Below are 16,628 nucleotides of genomic sequence, written 5' to 3'. Positions count from 1 at the left end.
AGCTGCGCAGTGAGTCATCGTTCCCCTGTGCTGTGATTGGGAGGCTGTGAGGTCCTACTCAGCTGGGGCACAAGGATGGAGCTTCAGCCCCTGACAGAAGATTCCAAGCTGGGTAGAGGCTAGGAAAGCCCTTGCAAAGGCTCCTCCTGGCCCCTTTGCTTCTTGTCCTCATCCTCTGCATGAGCAGCTTGTGCCCAGATGAGCTGCCACCTGGATCATGTGCCACAAAGAGGCAGACTGCGGTTGCCCATGAAGACCACAGCTTCCAGCAAACCTGGGGTAGCAAGTTTGGGACCTGGGGAGGGAACCTGAGCCAAAAGTCTCCAAGAGGACAATGATGGCAGCCCAGGGGGAGGGAAAGAGTTGGGGCTCAGGGGAGGAGACTCTGGGGGTGGAGGGAAGGTGTGTGTTTGAGTGGAGACCAGAGAGACAGCCTAGGCCTCAGGGGGTGGGCTATCTCTGAGATGGGGCAGGGAAAGGAGCCTGAGCCTAGTGGGGTGTGTTTCCAGGCTTTGGAGTGGGAGGGGCAGGACTGGACCTGAGCTGGGGAGGGGCCAGGAGCCTGCGCAGGGGAGGGGGTTCTGAGGGGCACTCTGGGAAGTAGGCAAGGGAGCCTAGGTTGGGGATTGGTCCTGCTTTAAGGAGGGGTTGGACTAGATGCCCTCCTGAGGGCCCTTCCAACCCTGATAGTCTATGATTCTATGAGGCTCTCGGCAGACCCCCGCACTCTACCGCCTACATTCGAGGCCCCATTGTCTGGTAGTTCTGTCCCTCTGCCGTCCCAGCCAATCAGCGTCATTCGGCTCCTCCAATGGCAGGAGGGGACGAGCCCACCTGACGAAGTGGCCTGGGTCGCGGAGAGAGACAGAACAAGGCTCCGCCCAAGGAGCTCACGTGCTCGCTAAGCGGGCCAGCGCGGCTCCTCTCTGGAGACTTTGTCACGTGAAGAGAAGAATTCCCCCTCCACATGACCCGTGAGCCAATAGGACGGGCTAAGAGGCGGGGCCGAGGCCGGGCTCGGCCAATGTGAAGACGGCCGGGGGAGGGGAGGTGGGTTGCCCCAGAAGCAGTGTAAGGAGTGGAGCTGGGCGCGGCCATTGGGGGTGAGTGGAGGGAGTACTGGGCGAGGCCATCAGGTAGAGGCGCTGTCTCTCCGGCGCCCCGTGTTCGGGAGCCACCCGGCGAGTGGGGTGGGCTGGGATGCCCCGCTCTGTGCTGGGAACCGGGCAGCACCGAGCAGGGACGGGGAGCGCTCCCCGGGAACAGGTGTGATGGGGCGGGGCTACGATGGATGGACGGGGCTAAGAGAGGTGGGGAGGGCAGGCATGATGTCCAATGCATGGGGTGGCTTGGGATAGGATTTGGCAGGGCAGGGTGAAGGCAGGGGAATGGCGTGATGCGGGGCAGGCAGGGTGAAGAGGAGGGGTGGGGTATGACTGGGTGCAGATGGATAGTGTGTGGTATGGGGACCGGATGGGTAGGGAAGGGAGCAGCATGGGATACGGGAGTTGGGATGGTGTGGGGTGTGACAGGAAAGGGTGCTGGAGGTGAGGTGGGCGGGGCAGAGGAGCAGCATGTAGGAGCGGGATAGGACAGTGTGGGGGGCAGGGACAGGTTCCAAGGGGGGGCAGTGTGTGGTGGGAAGGACTGGGCGCTGCAGAGTCTGTTGATGCCCCTGCAGCGGCACACCTGCACTGACAACAGCATCTGCCCTTTCAGCTTCTGTTTCCTTGGCTGGGGGGCTGCTCTTGTGCTGGCAGGATCAATAGGCCCTTCCGAGTGGTTTGGATGGGGATACAGATGGAGAGTAGCAGAAACTGACAGTAGGGCTGCAGGCTCCATGCTAACAAAGAGAGCTGTAGGGAGGGGTGGGCTGGGACCCTCATCACCTGTCTCCCATCCCAACTGCAGGCATCCCAGTTCAGTATGGCCTTGGTGACCAGTGTGGTTAGTGATCTGGACCATGTCCAGTCTAGGATTTAGGAGAGGGATGGTTTAAACAGCATTAGATTAGCTCAATCTCACAAACCCAGGCATTACGTTGACTGGCTCAGTGCATTCTAAGCATCTAAAGTACAGTTTGTTTGCTCTTGACTGGGTGTTTAAATGGCTAAATAACAGTGACTAACCTATCTTCCTACCCTGGTGTGGCCAGAGCCCAGGAAGAGGGTGCACCCAGCTCGCTAAGGAGACCTGTGGCTGCTGTGAAAATGGCAGGAGTTGCAATCACCACAGGACAGAAAGGCTCCCTGGGGAAGGAGGGGGCTGACTAAAAGAAGGGGAGAGGTTATAAATTTGGGCAGTGACTTGCAAAATGAGGTGCTGAATGGGCAAGTGCAGCTGGGACACTTGGGAGGGGTGATCTGCCAGCAAGAATCTGGCTGGAGATGGGACAGCCAGAGTGGCCAGAAGGGGCTGGGGGGAGGACAGGTGGCAAAGGAGACTACCTGGGTCTGTGATAGGATGTGGCTGCAGGAAAGGCTGGTGCAGGTTGACGCTGTGTGTGTCTCCCACAGCAAGAACGAGCCCTGTTCTGTGCAGAGCTGAGGGAGTTGGGATGTTGTGTTTAGGAGCTGGGCCTCTTGGTACCAGAAAGGGATTGACAAACCCCAGGGCATGAGAAGAGCCACAAAACTGTGCAGGGAGCTGGAGTGGGAGACTCCAGGGAAGGCAGTTGGAGGGGGTAATCGGCCTAAGGGCAAGGGAATGAGCCCCCAGGAGGGAGAGGGGTAACGGGCAGGGGCAAGATTAGGAATTCCAGCAGGGGACTAAGAAAGTGAATCTACTTCCCTTGGTTCTTCTTGGAGCTTCAGTCTGACAGGGTTTCTCCTTCACTTCCTGCTAAGCACTCCTATGTGGCTGTTCAACAGCTGCCCAGCCCCACCCCAGCAGTGGCTGCATGTTAGTGCTGGGTGAGGGATCCCTGTGCATACAGGGGAAGTGCTTGGGATCCTCAGGGGAAAGGAGTTGGAGATGTGTTGAGTTGATTATTTAGGGTGTGGTCTTTCTCCCATTTCTTCCCAGCATGTTGTATTGATTAGCCCCTGGCAGAGGACCCAGAGCAGCACCAGAGGCACAGACTCTCCCCACCACAGGGCTGGATTATCTCGGGGTTCACGGTGCTCTGACCGGGGCTGGGGTTTGACTGACACACAGACGCGCACACACACACACACACCCCCCCCCGAGTGGGGAGAGCCCAGCTGCATCACTCTGTGGCCATGAGGTGCCTTGTTACCGGGGGCAATGTCAAAGGTGCGTGCAGGGCTACCAGCTGGGCATGGGGGGTGGGGAACAGGACGTGAGGCCTTTCCCCCTAAGGGTCATTGACTCCTATCTGACCCCAGGGCAGAGGGACTGGGCTCAGCAGGGTGGGGAATGCGACATGGGGCCTTTCGCCTCTAGGGGGCGCTGGCTCCAAATGGCTGTTTTTCTTGCCCCAGAGAGTAGGAGTTGAGGGGAGTGGGGGTGGGATGGGTCTGGCCCTGGGTCACTGTCTCTCTCCTTCCCCCCAGTCCTAGGGAAGGCCGTGCACTCTCTGTCCCGCATCGGAGACGAGCTCTACGTAGACCCCACAGAGGATGGGGTAAGGGGGGGTGTTGTTTTAACTGGTGGGGGGCACCCTTCTGATCTGAGGGGGAGGGGAGAACTGAAGGGGGTTGTCAGCGGGGGGGGGGGGAATCAGGGTTTCGGAGTTATCACTGAGCTCCAAGAGGAGCAAGTTGGGTCACCCCCTGGTTGGTGATGGGGCTGGCTCTCCATGGGGAGGTGGGGGGGGCTGGTCGGTGACGCGGCTAGCTCTCCCGCAGGGGGCTGGTCGGTGACGGGGCTGGCTGTCCTCTCCACAGCTCTCCCTGCGTGCTGTGAACTCTTCCCGCTCAGCCTACGCCTGCTTCCTGTTCACCCCGCTCTTCTTCCAGCTTTACGAGGAGGGGAGCCCGGACCCTGATGGGGAGCCTTTCCGCTGCAAGGTCTTCATGAAGGTGAGGTTGCTGTGCTGGGGCGTCAAGAGTGGGCCTCAGAGGGATGGCCCAGGGATATCTGGGATATGGGAAGCCCAGCAGAGGGCCCTGGCTCTATGGTGTGGGGCGGAGGGGGAAGGGGGGGGGAGAGTTGGGCTCAGGGCTGTGTCCCTGGCTGCACCCCTGGTCTGTGCTATCTCTTAGCAGCCTGTGTGCCCAGTCCCTGTGTCCCAGGGGCTCCCCTGCAGGGGGCAGGAGCTTGTGGCTTTCTTTGTCCTGGACAGTGAGTGTAGCTGGCACAAGGTGTGGTGAGGGGGAGGGGGGAAAGACGGAGGGATCAAAAGGGATCAGGGCTTGGGACCACCCTGTTCCATGGGAAAGAATCTTGGTGTGAATCTGCAGGACTCCTGGGTTCCCTCCCTGGCTCTGGGAGGGGAATAGGTGTCTCGTGGTTACAGCAGGGGAGCTGGGAGCCATTTCTCCAGCTGTGTGGCGGGAGGTGCAGGTGGTGACGAGGTGGTGTCTGTGCCTCTCCCCCCCCCTTCCCCCCCCCAGTCCTTCCTGGGCGTGTTCCGCTCACTGCCCTCCCTAGAGAAGATGGTGGAGAAGTGTTTGATTTCCCTGAATCCCCGGGCCAGCCGGCTGGTCGTGCAGCTGCACTGCAAGTACGGTGAGTTCACTGCTGCTGGGAAGCCCCCTAGTGGGGCAGGAGGCGGGGATCTGGGTGGCCCTGCTGAGGCAAGAAGGGGTATCCAGGGAGCCCCATTAGCGGGGTGGGGGAGGGAGATTAGGGAGCCCTCCAATGGCAGGGGGCACCTCAGGGGTCCAGCAAAGGTAGCAGGGGGCCTGGATGGAGTGAGTTGGGATGGAGGGCTGGGGCAGAGCTGGGAGCCAGGTGGGCAGAGGGGACCCTGCAGTGAATGGTACTGGGAAGCGGAAGGGTGCATGCAGGTGGGTGGGGCCGAGGAGTGAGTGAAGCTTTGGGGTGGGGGCAAGGCAGTTTCCAAGGGTCAGGTCCCCAGCCTGGTTCCCTACTGAACATAGGGCAAGGCTGGTGAGGTGTACTGGGGAGGATCTGCAGGGATGGGTCCTGGGCTGGTGATGGTCCTGATGCGGGGGCAAAGGCGGCCCTGGCCTTGAGCTGCTGTTCTGATGCCTTTGGCAGGAGTCACCAAGACCCACAACCTGTCATTCCAAGAGTGCGAATTGCTACAGGCTGTTTTCGACAAGGAGCTGTGCGCCAACACGCTGCGCGCCCCTGCCCGGTGAGTGGGCTTTGCCGAGTGGGGGGAGAGGAAGCAAAGCATGAAGTATAGCTGAGGAGTTCTCAGCCTTTTTCTTTCTAAGGCCTCCCCGCATGCTATAAAAACTCCAGGCCCAGTGAGGAGGCCTCCAGGCTTCAGCTGCCGGAACAGGGGCTTCTTCTGGGTGGGAGGGACATTAGCCCTGTGAGGCTGGGGCTCAGGGGCTTCACCTGCAGTGTGTGGGGGACCTTGGGACTCTGGGCTTCAGCCACTGGGCAGGGGGAGGGATTCGGGGCTTTAGCCCTGTGGGACTGGGGGCTTCTGCCTCATGGGGCGCCGGGGCTTGGCGCGCCAGGCTTCAGTCCTGCAGCTTCGCTTCTGGCTTCAACCCCATGGGGCAAAGGGACCTGGGGTTCCAGGCTTCAGTTGCAGGGCCCCACAGACCCCTGAAACCAGTTTGTGGCCCCCTGGGGTGCTGTAGACCCTTGGTTGAGAACCACAGGTATAGATGAGGGGAGCACAGAGGGATTGAGGATATATGCTGGCTCCCTTGGGTGTTAGTTTGACACAGAGGGGGTGGGAAGATCAGTGGGGCAGAAGCTCTCTCTGGGGTGCTAGGTTGGCACAGGAAGTGGGAGGATTGGGGGCACAGCTGGCTCTCTGGGGTGCTAGGTCGGCATGGAAGGGTGGGAGGATCGGGGGCACAGCTGGCTCTCTGGGGCACTAGGTCGGCACGGAGGGGGTGGGAGGATGCAGCTGTGTCTGTAGGGTGGGGCTCACAGCTCGCTCACCTCTGATGGCAGGGTGCTGGTGGACGCTGTGGTCCATTTCCCAGTGACGCTGGCCGAGGTGACGCTGGGGGTCAGCCCTGCTGGGAAGGTGAGCTTTCGCAATTACCTGGATGAGGAGACAGGTGAGCCAGCTCCACCTTCCATGGGCCTCATCCAAGAGAGACCCAGCATGGTCCAGTCCCCTTGCCAGGGGGCTAGATTGAAGCTGGCACCCCCTAGAGGGGAAGGGCCCCATGTCCCACTCCACAAGCCCTGGGGTCTGGGCTGGCTGGCGTCTCTGGGGTGGGAGGTTTTGGCAGCAGTTTATAGAGAGTGGCCAGTGGGTCCTGGGGGGGGGGTGTCGTCTTGGCAGTGTGGGGACACCGGGGAGCTGATGTTGAGCTCCCTCTCTGTCTCCAGAGCCGAGCAGGACAATGGTGACTGAGCTGTGCCTCTCCGAGGACGAGTTCCAGGATGTCCAGGTGCAGCAGCAGTCCCATGTCACCTTCTGCCTCAAGGAATTCCGGGTGAGCAAGCAGAGCCAACCCCCCACCAGCTCTTCTGCTCTAGCCCCAGAGGGTGGGGCTGCCTCACTGATCCTGTCTGTTTGCCCCTAGGGTCTCCTGAGCTTCGCCGAGTCCTCCAACCTGCCCCTCAACATCCACTTCGACTCCCCTGGCAGGTATGTCCAGGCCAGCCCCTTGTGGGGTGGGGATGCTCCCTCTACCTCAGTGCCCTGAGCTGGCTCTCCCCAGATGAGATCACATGCTCATTGCCACTCTCACTCCCTGGCCCTGTCTCTGACCCTCTGGATTGGTCAGGGTCCCCTGTGGACTCCCCAGGCCTCTGTTGCAACTCACTCTCTCTCTCTCTCTCTGTACACACCCTGTGCTGTCCCTGTAGAGTTCTGGACCTCCCCTCCCCATCTGTCTCATTCTCCTGTGATATCCCTGCAGGCCGGCCATCTTCACTCTGTCGGACCCCCTGCTGGAAGTGCACCTGGTTCTAGCCACCCTGTCAGACCCCAACAGCAGCTCACAAGTCTGCTCCACAACCTTGCAGGCCCGGCCAGCCAATGGGTAAGCAGAGCCCTGAGAGTTCGACAGTGGCACTCAGTTGTCATTAGAGTTCAGAGTGAACAGCCCCATTGGACTGGCTGGCTGCCACCTTCCTCATAGGGCTGCTGTTGCAGGCTGTCTGCAGACTCAGGCAGCAGCAGCTTCTGTGGGGAAGCCTAAGGGTGGGAGAGCTGGGATACTGGGCTGGCCACAGCAGGGAGGGGTAAGGACCCCATCTCCAGAGGCAGGGTTTGACTGGCCCCAGCCCTGCTCCCTTCTTCCCACAGTGCCTTTCCCATGGCTACCCCTGATGATGACTTCATGGGTGATGACATTGATTCCTACATGATTGCCATGGAGACCACATGTGAGGAGGGGCCAGGGCTGCCCTCCAGCCCCACCTTTCCCCAGAGACGCCCCCATCCGGGCGCTGCCCTGGAGTCAGAGAGCAGCACCATGGAGAGCGACCTGGAGGGGGCTGTGCCAGGGACACCCCCACAGAAAAAGGTATGTGGTGGTGACAGGGGAGGGTGCGTCAGGGCTGTTCTGTGGAGGGGAGTTGTGTGAATGGCAAGGGCAGTATTGAAGCCTGGGGGGAATGGGACCATGTGGGTGGAGGGAGAAGCTGGGAAGTGTCCCGTCCCTCCCCCCCCACACACATCCTGCTGCATTTCTTTCAGTTCCGCTCCTTGTTCTTTGGGTCGGTGCTGACCCAGTCTCAGGTTGGGACCCGTCCAGGGCCCAGCCAGGATGTGCTGGCCGAGGACAGCGAGGGAGAGTCCTGAGAGATCACCTTCTGCAGCCTGGCTTCAAGCCCCCTCCCCCTAAAAAAGCCCCCAGGAGCCTGCGTTGAGAAGCTGGACTTTACAACCCCATCACCTCTGCTGGAGCAGGGCAGGAAGACTGGGCAGGGCTGCTGCTTCCGAGCCACTGTGAATAGACATGACCCTGTAAATAAAGCTTTTATAATAAGTCTGCTGCCTGCAAAGCTGCTGCTGGGGCTGGAGGGGAAGCTCAGCTCCCACCTCTCCCTGGGCAGAACAACACCCCCAGCCAGTTTGGGTGGGGGAGGAGGGGCTGCAGGCAGGATCCTTTCCCTCCTGCACCTTGCAGAGGCTGGGCCAGGAGGGGGAGGCAGGCTATTCCATTCCCCAAGTGCCTCTTACTGTAGTCAAGCTAGCTGGCTTCCTGCTGCTTGCCTCAGTCTTTCTTGCAGGGCTGGTGGGTTTGAGGCTGGGGCAGGGGATGTGTATATTTCCCCAGCTTGCTCTCTATGGACTGTTCTCACTCAGGGCAAATTCCTGGGAGCTGCCGGAGCCCTGTTGCTGGCCGTTAGGGGGCTGGCTATGGAGCTGGGCTAGTAACGGCTGCAGGCTGAGCGGCTGGGGCACGTGGTAACCCTCTTACTGCCCCAGGAGCACTATCCCACCCAGCCCTGGGGCCCAGTAACCAGTCCCCCACCCTTACCTTGGCTAGAAGCCAGGAAATCTGCAGCTGCCAGTGCTCAGGGTGCCTACCTCAACTGAGGGAAGCTGCCAGCCTATCCCCCTCTGTTGGGGGGCATAAACTAGGCAGAGTGGGGGGATGGGTCCTGCTCCTGGCTGGTATCAGCCCTACTGGAGGCAGGAAGAGCAGGCCCATGCTTTCCCCTTGCAGCAACCCCCACCCCCACTGTAATAGCTGTGATACCCCCTCCCAGGCAGCTGAGTTCACCCCCTGAGATCCTCTGCTACAGTGACCCCCACATTGCCATTTCCTCCTCCCACCTTAATGAGGGGGCAGTCGGGGCTCAGCTGCCTCCGCCACCCTCAACATCCCCTTCCTGGCAGGGGCCCCTTGGCGCTCCTGGAGCCATCAAGGTCCCTGCAGGGGCTGTGGCTCCCTGCTCTCCTCCATCATACCAGGAAGGTAGATCACAGCATAGTTCAGGGCCCCACCATAACACCCCCCACCCATGGTGTAGGGGCAGTACAGCTCTCCCCAAAAGTGGCTGCACATCAGCACTTTGCCCTGGGGGGGGGGTCAAGAGATGCTGGGGGCTGGAAGGCACCTGCCCAGGGCCATGCCCCCGCTCACAGGTCAGGCAGGAATCCCCTGTGGCATTGGCTGCAGCAGGCAGGAGCTGAGGGGAAATACCATTCTCCACTCCCAGGGGTATTAGAGCCTCAACATGGGGCAGGACAGGGTATTCCTTGCATAGCCCCTCAGAGAACCCCTGCGCCACCGCCCCCAACACCACCACAGGCTGGGAACAGAGGGACAGGGAGGCAGCAGGGTAAGAATTTCTGGTAAATATTTATTCAACAAGAAATATTCTCAGCATTAAGGGGGAGGGGTGGGGGGCTCAACTGACAAAATAGACTTGATCCAAAAAGATTAAACCCACTCCCCCAAAATCAAGAGCCCTCCCTGGCCCCCTCTCCCCAGAGCAGTATTTTTGGTATCAAACTCCAGGAGTTTGAAAATAATAATTCAGCTCTGCCCTAGGCAGGCAGGGCTGGCACTGGACAGCAGAGCCCCTCTGTGCAGAGAGCCAGGGGCAGGGCAGTGAGGGAGGGCCCTAGTCCATGGGGTAGGGCAGGGGGAGCAGCCAGTTACTTCTTGGCCTTGGCCGAGTTGCGCGGGGGTGTGACAGGGCGGCCGCCGGGGTTCAGGCCGCTGAACTGCCCATACTTGCCCTTGTTCTTGTCAGCCGGTTTCAGGATCTGCAAGAGGAGAGGCAGGTTGGATGTGGGGAAGGGGGGCCGAGCCTGCTGTGACCTGCCCTCCCAAGAGCTGGCCCAGGTACTGGGCCAAGGCCCATGCCAGCCCCCACAGCCCAGGGAAGTGGTCCCCAACACGGTGCCCACAAGCGCCATGGCATTTGTGTGCACCCGCCTAGTGCTCAGCAGGGGAGAGACGCCGCGGCCCCGTGCCTGACGGGGACAGAGAACTCCAGGGCTGCAGGCACCGGTGTTCTTGGCAGGGTTTTTGCTGCCTCAAGCGGGGGGGGGGGGGGGGAAGGAGGCCGTGATTGTGATCAGCTCTACCGCCGCCGCTTCAGTCTTCGGCGGCAATTCGGTGGCTCGTCCTTCGCTCCGAGAGGGAGTGAGGGACCCACCGTCGAATTGCCACCGCAGAGCCCGACGTGCCGCCCCTCTCTGTTCGCCGCCCCAAGCACCGGCTTGCTGAGCTGGTGCCGGCCCTGGTTCTCGGTCCCTGGCAGGCACGGGGCCGCGGCTTAAGCCGGAGAGAAGCTGCGACCCCGTGCCTGCTGGAGACAACGAACTCCGGGGCTGCAGGCACCAGTGTTCTCTGTCCTCGTGGCTTCTCTCTGGATTCATATATTATGTAATATTAAAAATGATGTTTTTCGTATTTAATGTACAAATAAAAAATAAGCCTTGAAAAATTGTTGGCCCCCGCCACACTTCTGAAAACATGAATGTGCTACTGGCCACAAAAAGGTTGGGGACCACTGGCCCAAGGGATCTACTGCTCTTGAAATCAGAGCCCCGCCCCCCTGGCTGAAGAAATGGCTGCCATGGAGACACCCCCACACACACTCCTTCAGCCCCACAGAGCCCAGACTTGGGATCCCCACAGCTCCTCTAAGGCCTAAACCCTTCCCCATCTTGGCTGTTACTGGAAGGGGGGTTGTCCTCTGCAGGAGGTTTCCTCCCCCACTTGCCATTATCCCATCTGAGGTCTGACACCCCTCCTAGCTCCTACCCCTCCACGCCCGCTCCCCCTGGCAGGGAGATCAGGCTGCAGGGCCATAGCTGCCCCATGGTGCTGGCTCCACATGCCCTCTGCCCCAGCAGGGTGGACACAGCACTGCCCTGCCCCAGGCTCACCTGGAAGGAGCACATGAGTGTCTCATCCACACTCATCATGGCGCCCGCGTTGTCAAACTCGCCGCAGTAGTTGGGGGCTGAGAAGAGTGTCACCAGCTGGCGCTTGGCAAAAAACTCATAACCATCCTCCACCACCTGAGGCAGGGAGACAGGAGGTAGAGTCCAGCCCTACCCACTCCATGCCCCCAGCTCTGCCTGACACTGCCATCCCCAAACAGGCACAGCCTGGTACCACAGACTAACCCCTCTCTGTCACCCACATGGGATGCAGGAAGGGGTGCGGTGTGCAGGAAGGGGCTCAGGGCAGGGTGTTGGGGCTTGGGAGGGGTACGGGGTGCAGCAGGGGGCTATGGGCAAGGGGTTGGGGTAGAGGAGGGGGTGCAGAGTGTGGGAGGGGTGCAGCATGGGGTTGCGGTACAGGAGGGGTGCGGCAGGGGGCTCAGGGCGTTGGGGTGCGGGAACAGACTGATCCAAACAATGCAAACCATCCCCAGCCGGCAGGTTCCTGTACCTCAGCCTGGGGAATCCCCGCCAGCAGAGCACCCCACACAGCTCTGACGATGCCCTCCATCCAGACCCACAGCGCCCCCCCATCCGCTCTGACAATGCTCTTCCATGACGACCCCCAGCTATCCCAGCCCTTCTGATGCCCCTCAATCCCACCTGACAGCACCCTAGTGCTGAGTTCCCCCCAGACTGGTACCTGATGTGCCCGACAGATAAGGTCCAGGTCGTGTTTGTGCAGGAACTTGGCGACCACCTCAGAGCCGAAGGTGAAGGAGACGCCGCGATCATTCTCGCCCCAGCCCTGGACATCCTTGTCGGGGTCGGACCAGAGGAGGTCGCACAGCAGGCCCTGATCCGGCACGTCCGTGGGGCGCATGATCCTGCGGATCTGCTCCATCGACTGCAGGTCTGGTGAGAGTCCTGAGGGGAGGGGGAAAAAAATCGGTCTGTTAGACTCCGCCCCTCACAGAAGCCCCACCCACTGTGGTAGCATATTAATAGGGCCCTTAGTTTTCAGTTTTTATTTTATTTAATTTTCACCAGGAATTTATCAGTGTTTATTACCACAACAACAAAACCAGGTGAAAAATCAGTGCTAAAATAATTTTTCTGGGTAAATATCGGGTTTATTTTGGTGGACGAAAGGACGGGGGGAAAGTATTCGGTAGATTAATGCTGTGAATTCCATTCATCAATGTGGTTTGCTGCAGAACTAAAACAAACTCAGAGGTGGCATTGTGTTTTGAGTTTTAAGAAACAATCTCTCTCTAATCCCCAAATAAAGCTTTTCATTTAAATAAACAGTTTACTGGTGTAGACTTAGAACTATTAGCCTATAAATATTTATTTTTAATAATTGGGCCACACGATTTGCAGTGCATACACTCAACTTGGTCCTTTTCTCCTGTTTTTGCTTTTGAAATCTTGAATACTTCCTTGTGTTCTGAAATGTATTCTGATATAGATTTTCATTTTCTTCCCATTTTAGTGTCTCGGATCTTTAAACCGTTATATGCTAACAGCTTGAAACATATACGTGGTGAGCATGAGATTCATCAGTATGGTCAGATGTGCACACACTTCAGAGCTTGCGTGCTGCCTGTTTGTTTCTTGTGTGTATCTTCTAGACCAGGGGTGGGCAAACTTTTTGGCTCGAGGGCCACATCTGGGTGGGGAAATTGCAGGCAGGGCCATGAATGTAGGGCTGGGACAGGCAGTTGGGGTGTGGGAAGGGGTGCGGGAAGGGGTGCGGTGTGCAGGAAGGGGCTCAGGGCAGGGGGTGTATGAGGAGTGTATGAGGGGGCTCAGGGCAGGGGGTTGGGGTGCAGGAGGGGGTGTGGCAGGGGGTTGGGGCACAGGATGTACAAAGAGGCTCAGGGCAAGGGGTTGGGGTGTGGGCTCTGTCCCGGCACCGTTTACCTGGAGCAGCTCTGGGGTGGCAGCGGTGCACAGTGAGGCTCAGGCAGGCTCCCTGCCTGCCCTGGCCCCGTGCCAAAGCGGCTGGCACCACATCCCAGCAGCCCTGGGGTGGAGTAGGGGGACGGGGGCAAAGGGCTCCGTGCGCTGCCCTCCCCTGCAGGTACCTCCCCCGAAGCTCCCATTGGCTGCGGTTCCCTGTTCCCGGCCAATGGGAGCTGCAGGGGGCTGTGCCTGGAGGCGAGGGTAGCACACAGAGCCCTCTGCCCCCCCTTCCCCAGGGGCCGCAGGGACATGGTGCCAGCCGCTTCCAGCAGTGGCGTGGGGCCTGTGGCGCCACAGAGGTGGCAATCCCATGGGCCAGATCCGGCCCGCGAGCCGTAGTTTGCCCATCCCTCTTGTAGACCAATACATAGCCTTAGTTCAACAGGCAGCTTTGCATATACACACAGACTAATGTATTATCATGATACATACAGCTCATGCAATGCTTTGTATTTTCCTAATCAAACTAGTTTTTTTTTTATATATTTGAATGATGCAAAAGTAGGGTGAAAATCTGAAGAAAAAAAATGAATACCTTTTGTAAAACCTGGGGATTTTTTGGTAAATCCCACCAGACACAGCCCCTATAGCAACTCCCTGCCCCCCCCCCCCCCACCAAATATCTGCCTTTGCAGCATTCCACACCAGATGTGCCCTCCACAGCCCTCCCAGCATCCATTAGTCTTGCCCCAGCACCCTCCCATCCGATCCACATGACAACACCCTGTCCTGATCAAGCGCCCACAGCCCCATGGTGCCTAGCACCCTCCGCCTTCCCCAGCAGCGCCCTCTACTGCACGAAGCCCACATTGGAATTCCTGAAACACCCCACTATGCTGTCTCCCTCCTTCCTGGGGACAGGGTCACGGAGCACTGGCCACCACACCCTGCAGCCCCTCCCAAACCTCCATGGCCGCAGAAGATCTTCTCGTCCACAATAGCGGCGATGGGCAGGCAGTTGAAGCAGTCGGTGAATGTCTTCCACAGCTTGATGTTGTAGCGCCTCTTGCCTGTGGGACACAATGGGGGGGGATGGGGGCCCAGCCACTGAGGGAGACTCGGGAGAGGGGCCCGCCTCCAAGGCTGGACCCTTGCCTGCTGGGAGAGACCTAGGCCATACAGGGAGCCAAGTGAACTGTGCAGCGACAGCACACAGGGCCTTCCTCTCCAGGGTTAGCTATGGGGCACATGGGATATGGGGCAGAGGCTGCCCTCTGCCATGGACGCTGGCGCACTCATGGTTGGGGGTGTAGGGGATATGATGGTCAGAGCAGAGGGGGTACAAGAGTATAGATGTGGGGCAGTGGAGGATATGGAGAGTACGGGGCAGAGCAATGTGGGCACACTCATCATAGAAGCCATAGATTTAGTTGATGCTGGTGCATTCGTGGTAGGGGTGAGGAGCAGGGTGAGGGGAGATTCGGGGAGCCGGGCGGTGGGCGTTCGGGCAGGACCACACTCACTTTCATCATAGAAGCCATAGATGCGGTTGATGCTGGCGCACTCATGGTAAGGGTGAGGGGAGCAGGGCTGGGGGGACTCGAGGGGCCGGGCGGGGGCACACTCACACTCATCATAGAAGCCGTAGATGCGGTTGATGCTGGCACACTCGTGATTGCCACGCAGCAGGAAGAAGTTCTCAGGGTACTTAATCTTGTAGGCCAGCAGAAGGCAGATGGTCTCCAGCGACTGCTTCCCCCGGTCCACATAGTCGCCCAGGAAGAGGTAGTTGCTCTCAGGTGGGAAGCCCCCGTACTCAAAGAGCCGCAGAAGGTCATAGTACTGGCCATGGATGTCACCTGGGGAGAGCAGGAGGTGAGTATAGCAGCTACCACAGCCAAGCCTAACCCACCTCCCCCACAGAGCCGGGGTCCTCCCCCCACAGACCCAGGGATCCCTCCCACCTCCGGAAAGGGCCAGCAAGGGGACCACAGATCCACCCTGGCCTCCCGACCTAGCCTGAGCCAGCGAACCCCAGAGTGAACAAGGGGTGCAGCAAATCCCCCCAGCCTCTCCCCCATGGCCACTGGGAGGAAGGTTCCAACCTCCCGACCTCACTCACCGCAGATCTTCAGCGGTGCCTCCAGCTCCAGCAGAATGGGCTGGCTCAGGAAGATCTCCCGCGACTTGAGGCAGAGGCCCCTGATCTCACTCTCCGTCAACTGCACATTCTTGCCAGGTCGGGAGCCTTGCACTGCAACACAGAACAGTGGGCATCTCTGCTTGACCTTGGTCATAGCCCCCGCACTGTTCACAGACCCACCCACAGCTCAGGGCAAGGCCCCAGCTCCAGCTGGAATGCTCCAAGGGGCTACAGGGCTGAACTGCCTGAGGCTTTTCTGGGCAGCCTGTGTACCACCACCACCACCCCTCCACCCACAAGGGCAGGTTAACACGTGACTCAAGACCAGCAAAGGGGGAGGAGGCACCAAGCAGCCCTGGCCCAGCCTAAGTCCTCACCTGCTCTGTGCAGCCGGCTCAGGAGGCACAGTGAGGCTGGACCCAGACCCACCACGGCATCTCACACAGGAACCTTGGCCAGAACCCAGATGGGCTCTTCAGACACTTGGCCAGAGGAGAGCTGGCACCCCCTACAGAGGAAAGGCCCAGTGTCCCATTCCCTCACCCCTTTCAGCCAGCCAGTTCCCCCACCCTGGGGCAGGATCAGAGCCAGTGGATCCCGTATCCCATTCCCTCCCCCCGGCTCCTGGTCACACTAGAGTCCTTTTCAACATTGCAGGCTGCAGAATACACATGCTTTAAGAAGCAGCGTGTCCTAGCAACTGATACTGGACTGTTAGGCCCCACACCTGGGTTCTTTTCCCAGCTCTGAACTGTTCTGTAATCTTGGGCCACTCCCTTCCTCTGTGCCTCAGTTTTCCCATATGGTACACAGGACTGATGCTTTTGCTTTCCCTTTGTGATGCACTAGGATGTGAGACCAGATAATCTGCCGCTCAGCAGCTGCTCCGGTTCAGGGTCCAGCCCCAGGGGTCAACTACCACCCAGAAAGCGTAGCTAGGGTCGCCCCCCAAACACTCCTAGTATTATAAGGGTGCAGGGAAGTAACAGTTAATTTTCCCCTCCCTTTTGTTAGCAGCACTGGGAGAGCAGAGTTCGCACTAGGACGACCGCCCCACACACGGGTCTGTCTCCCTCCACAAACGCCCCTGGCACCCGGGTCTCCCCCTCCAGCTGAGATCAAGTCCCCACCACGCCCCCGGGAATTGGAGAGTCCCTAGTTCCTCCCTGGGGCCTAGGAACAGCGCGTCCCACCCGGGATTGCCATGAAATGTATAAGCCATGGGCCCAGCCAGCGTGGGGCAGGCAGCAAGCGGCCGGGCCGCTACCGGAGCCCGGTCCCCCCCTCCGCGTAGGGCCAGCCCCGAATCCCGCCCAGGAGCGTGCTGCAGACAGGGAGACCCGAGCGAAAACAAAGGAACCCAGAAAGTCAACACGGAACTTCCCGGAGCACCCGGCCCGGGCCCTTCCAGCCACAGCGCCCAGTGCTCCCGGCCCCTCCGCAGCCGGCCCAGCCTGGGGTGGGGGGGTATGAGTCAACCGGGCAAACCCCCAGCACCGCCCCACGCCCTCAATCGCTCTGCTCGGGCCCCTCCCGTCCCGGCCCCCCATGCTAGGACCTCTCCCGGCCCCAGGCCCCCGCACCTTCCAGCAGCCGCCCGATGATGGAGTCCAAGTTGAGTTTCTCGCCCTCCGACTAGGGCCAGCCCCGAATCCCGCCCAGGAGCGTGCTGCAGGGCCGGGACGGGAGGGGCCCGAGCAGAGCGAT

The 16,628-nt window shown here is 59.8% G+C and overlaps 2 protein-coding genes across 7 annotated transcripts in view; one reads left to right on the top strand and one right to left on the bottom strand.

The window, feature by feature from the left end:
• The first annotated feature begins 1,002 nt into the window (after window positions 1-1,002).
• On the top strand, window positions 1,003-8,006 carry RAD9A (RAD9 checkpoint clamp component A). Of its 6 annotated transcripts, none has more exons than XM_034767718.1 (12): window positions 1,003-1,103; window positions 3,025-3,255; window positions 3,516-3,586; window positions 3,849-3,983; window positions 4,518-4,632; window positions 5,128-5,227; window positions 6,010-6,119; window positions 6,397-6,503; window positions 6,594-6,658; window positions 6,933-7,055; window positions 7,322-7,541; window positions 7,715-8,006. In XM_034767718.1, exons 2-12 carry the CDS (start codon window positions 3,222-3,224, stop codon window positions 7,817-7,819), a joined length of 1,185 nt encoding a protein of 394 aa, XP_034623609.1. In that variant the 5' UTR covers window positions 1,003-1,103; window positions 3,025-3,221; the 3' UTR covers window positions 7,820-8,006. The 6 variants fall into 6 exon arrangements, with proteins under 6 accessions (XP_034623609.1, XP_034623613.1, XP_034623608.1 ...); XM_034767717.1 differs by having other exon boundaries at window positions 1,093-1,136; XM_034767719.1 differs by lacking the exon at window positions 1,003-1,103 and adding an exon at window positions 1,132-1,266.
• A 1,304-nt stretch (window positions 8,007-9,310) lies between these two features.
• The window catches only part of PPP1CA (protein phosphatase 1 catalytic subunit alpha), a 7,837-nt gene continuing 519 nt past the window's right edge, over window positions 9,311-16,628 (bottom strand). Inside the window, exons 2-8 of the mRNA XM_034768820.1 lie at window positions 16,505-16,556; window positions 14,901-15,032; window positions 14,407-14,637; window positions 13,744-13,848; window positions 11,574-11,797; window positions 10,871-11,005; window positions 9,311-9,739 (exon numbers count right to left, since the gene is read on the bottom strand). Coding sequence (XP_034624711.1) covers window positions 9,629-9,739; window positions 10,871-11,005; window positions 11,574-11,797; window positions 13,744-13,848; window positions 14,407-14,637; window positions 14,901-15,032; window positions 16,505-16,556 — 990 coding nt within the window. The 3' untranslated portion in view covers window positions 9,311-9,628. The remainder of the gene's footprint in view (window positions 9,740-10,870; window positions 11,006-11,573; window positions 11,798-13,743; window positions 13,849-14,406; window positions 14,638-14,900; window positions 15,033-16,504; window positions 16,557-16,628) is intronic.

The sequence above is a fragment of the Trachemys scripta genome, chromosome 4 (genome assembly GCF_013100865.1).
Source record: "Trachemys scripta elegans isolate TJP31775 chromosome 4, CAS_Tse_1.0, whole genome shotgun sequence".
NCBI classification, from domain to species: domain Eukaryota; kingdom Metazoa; phylum Chordata; order Testudines; family Emydidae; genus Trachemys; species Trachemys scripta.
The sequence above is the reverse complement of the archived record's forward strand: the minus strand, read 5'-3'. Positions and strand labels throughout refer to the sequence as shown.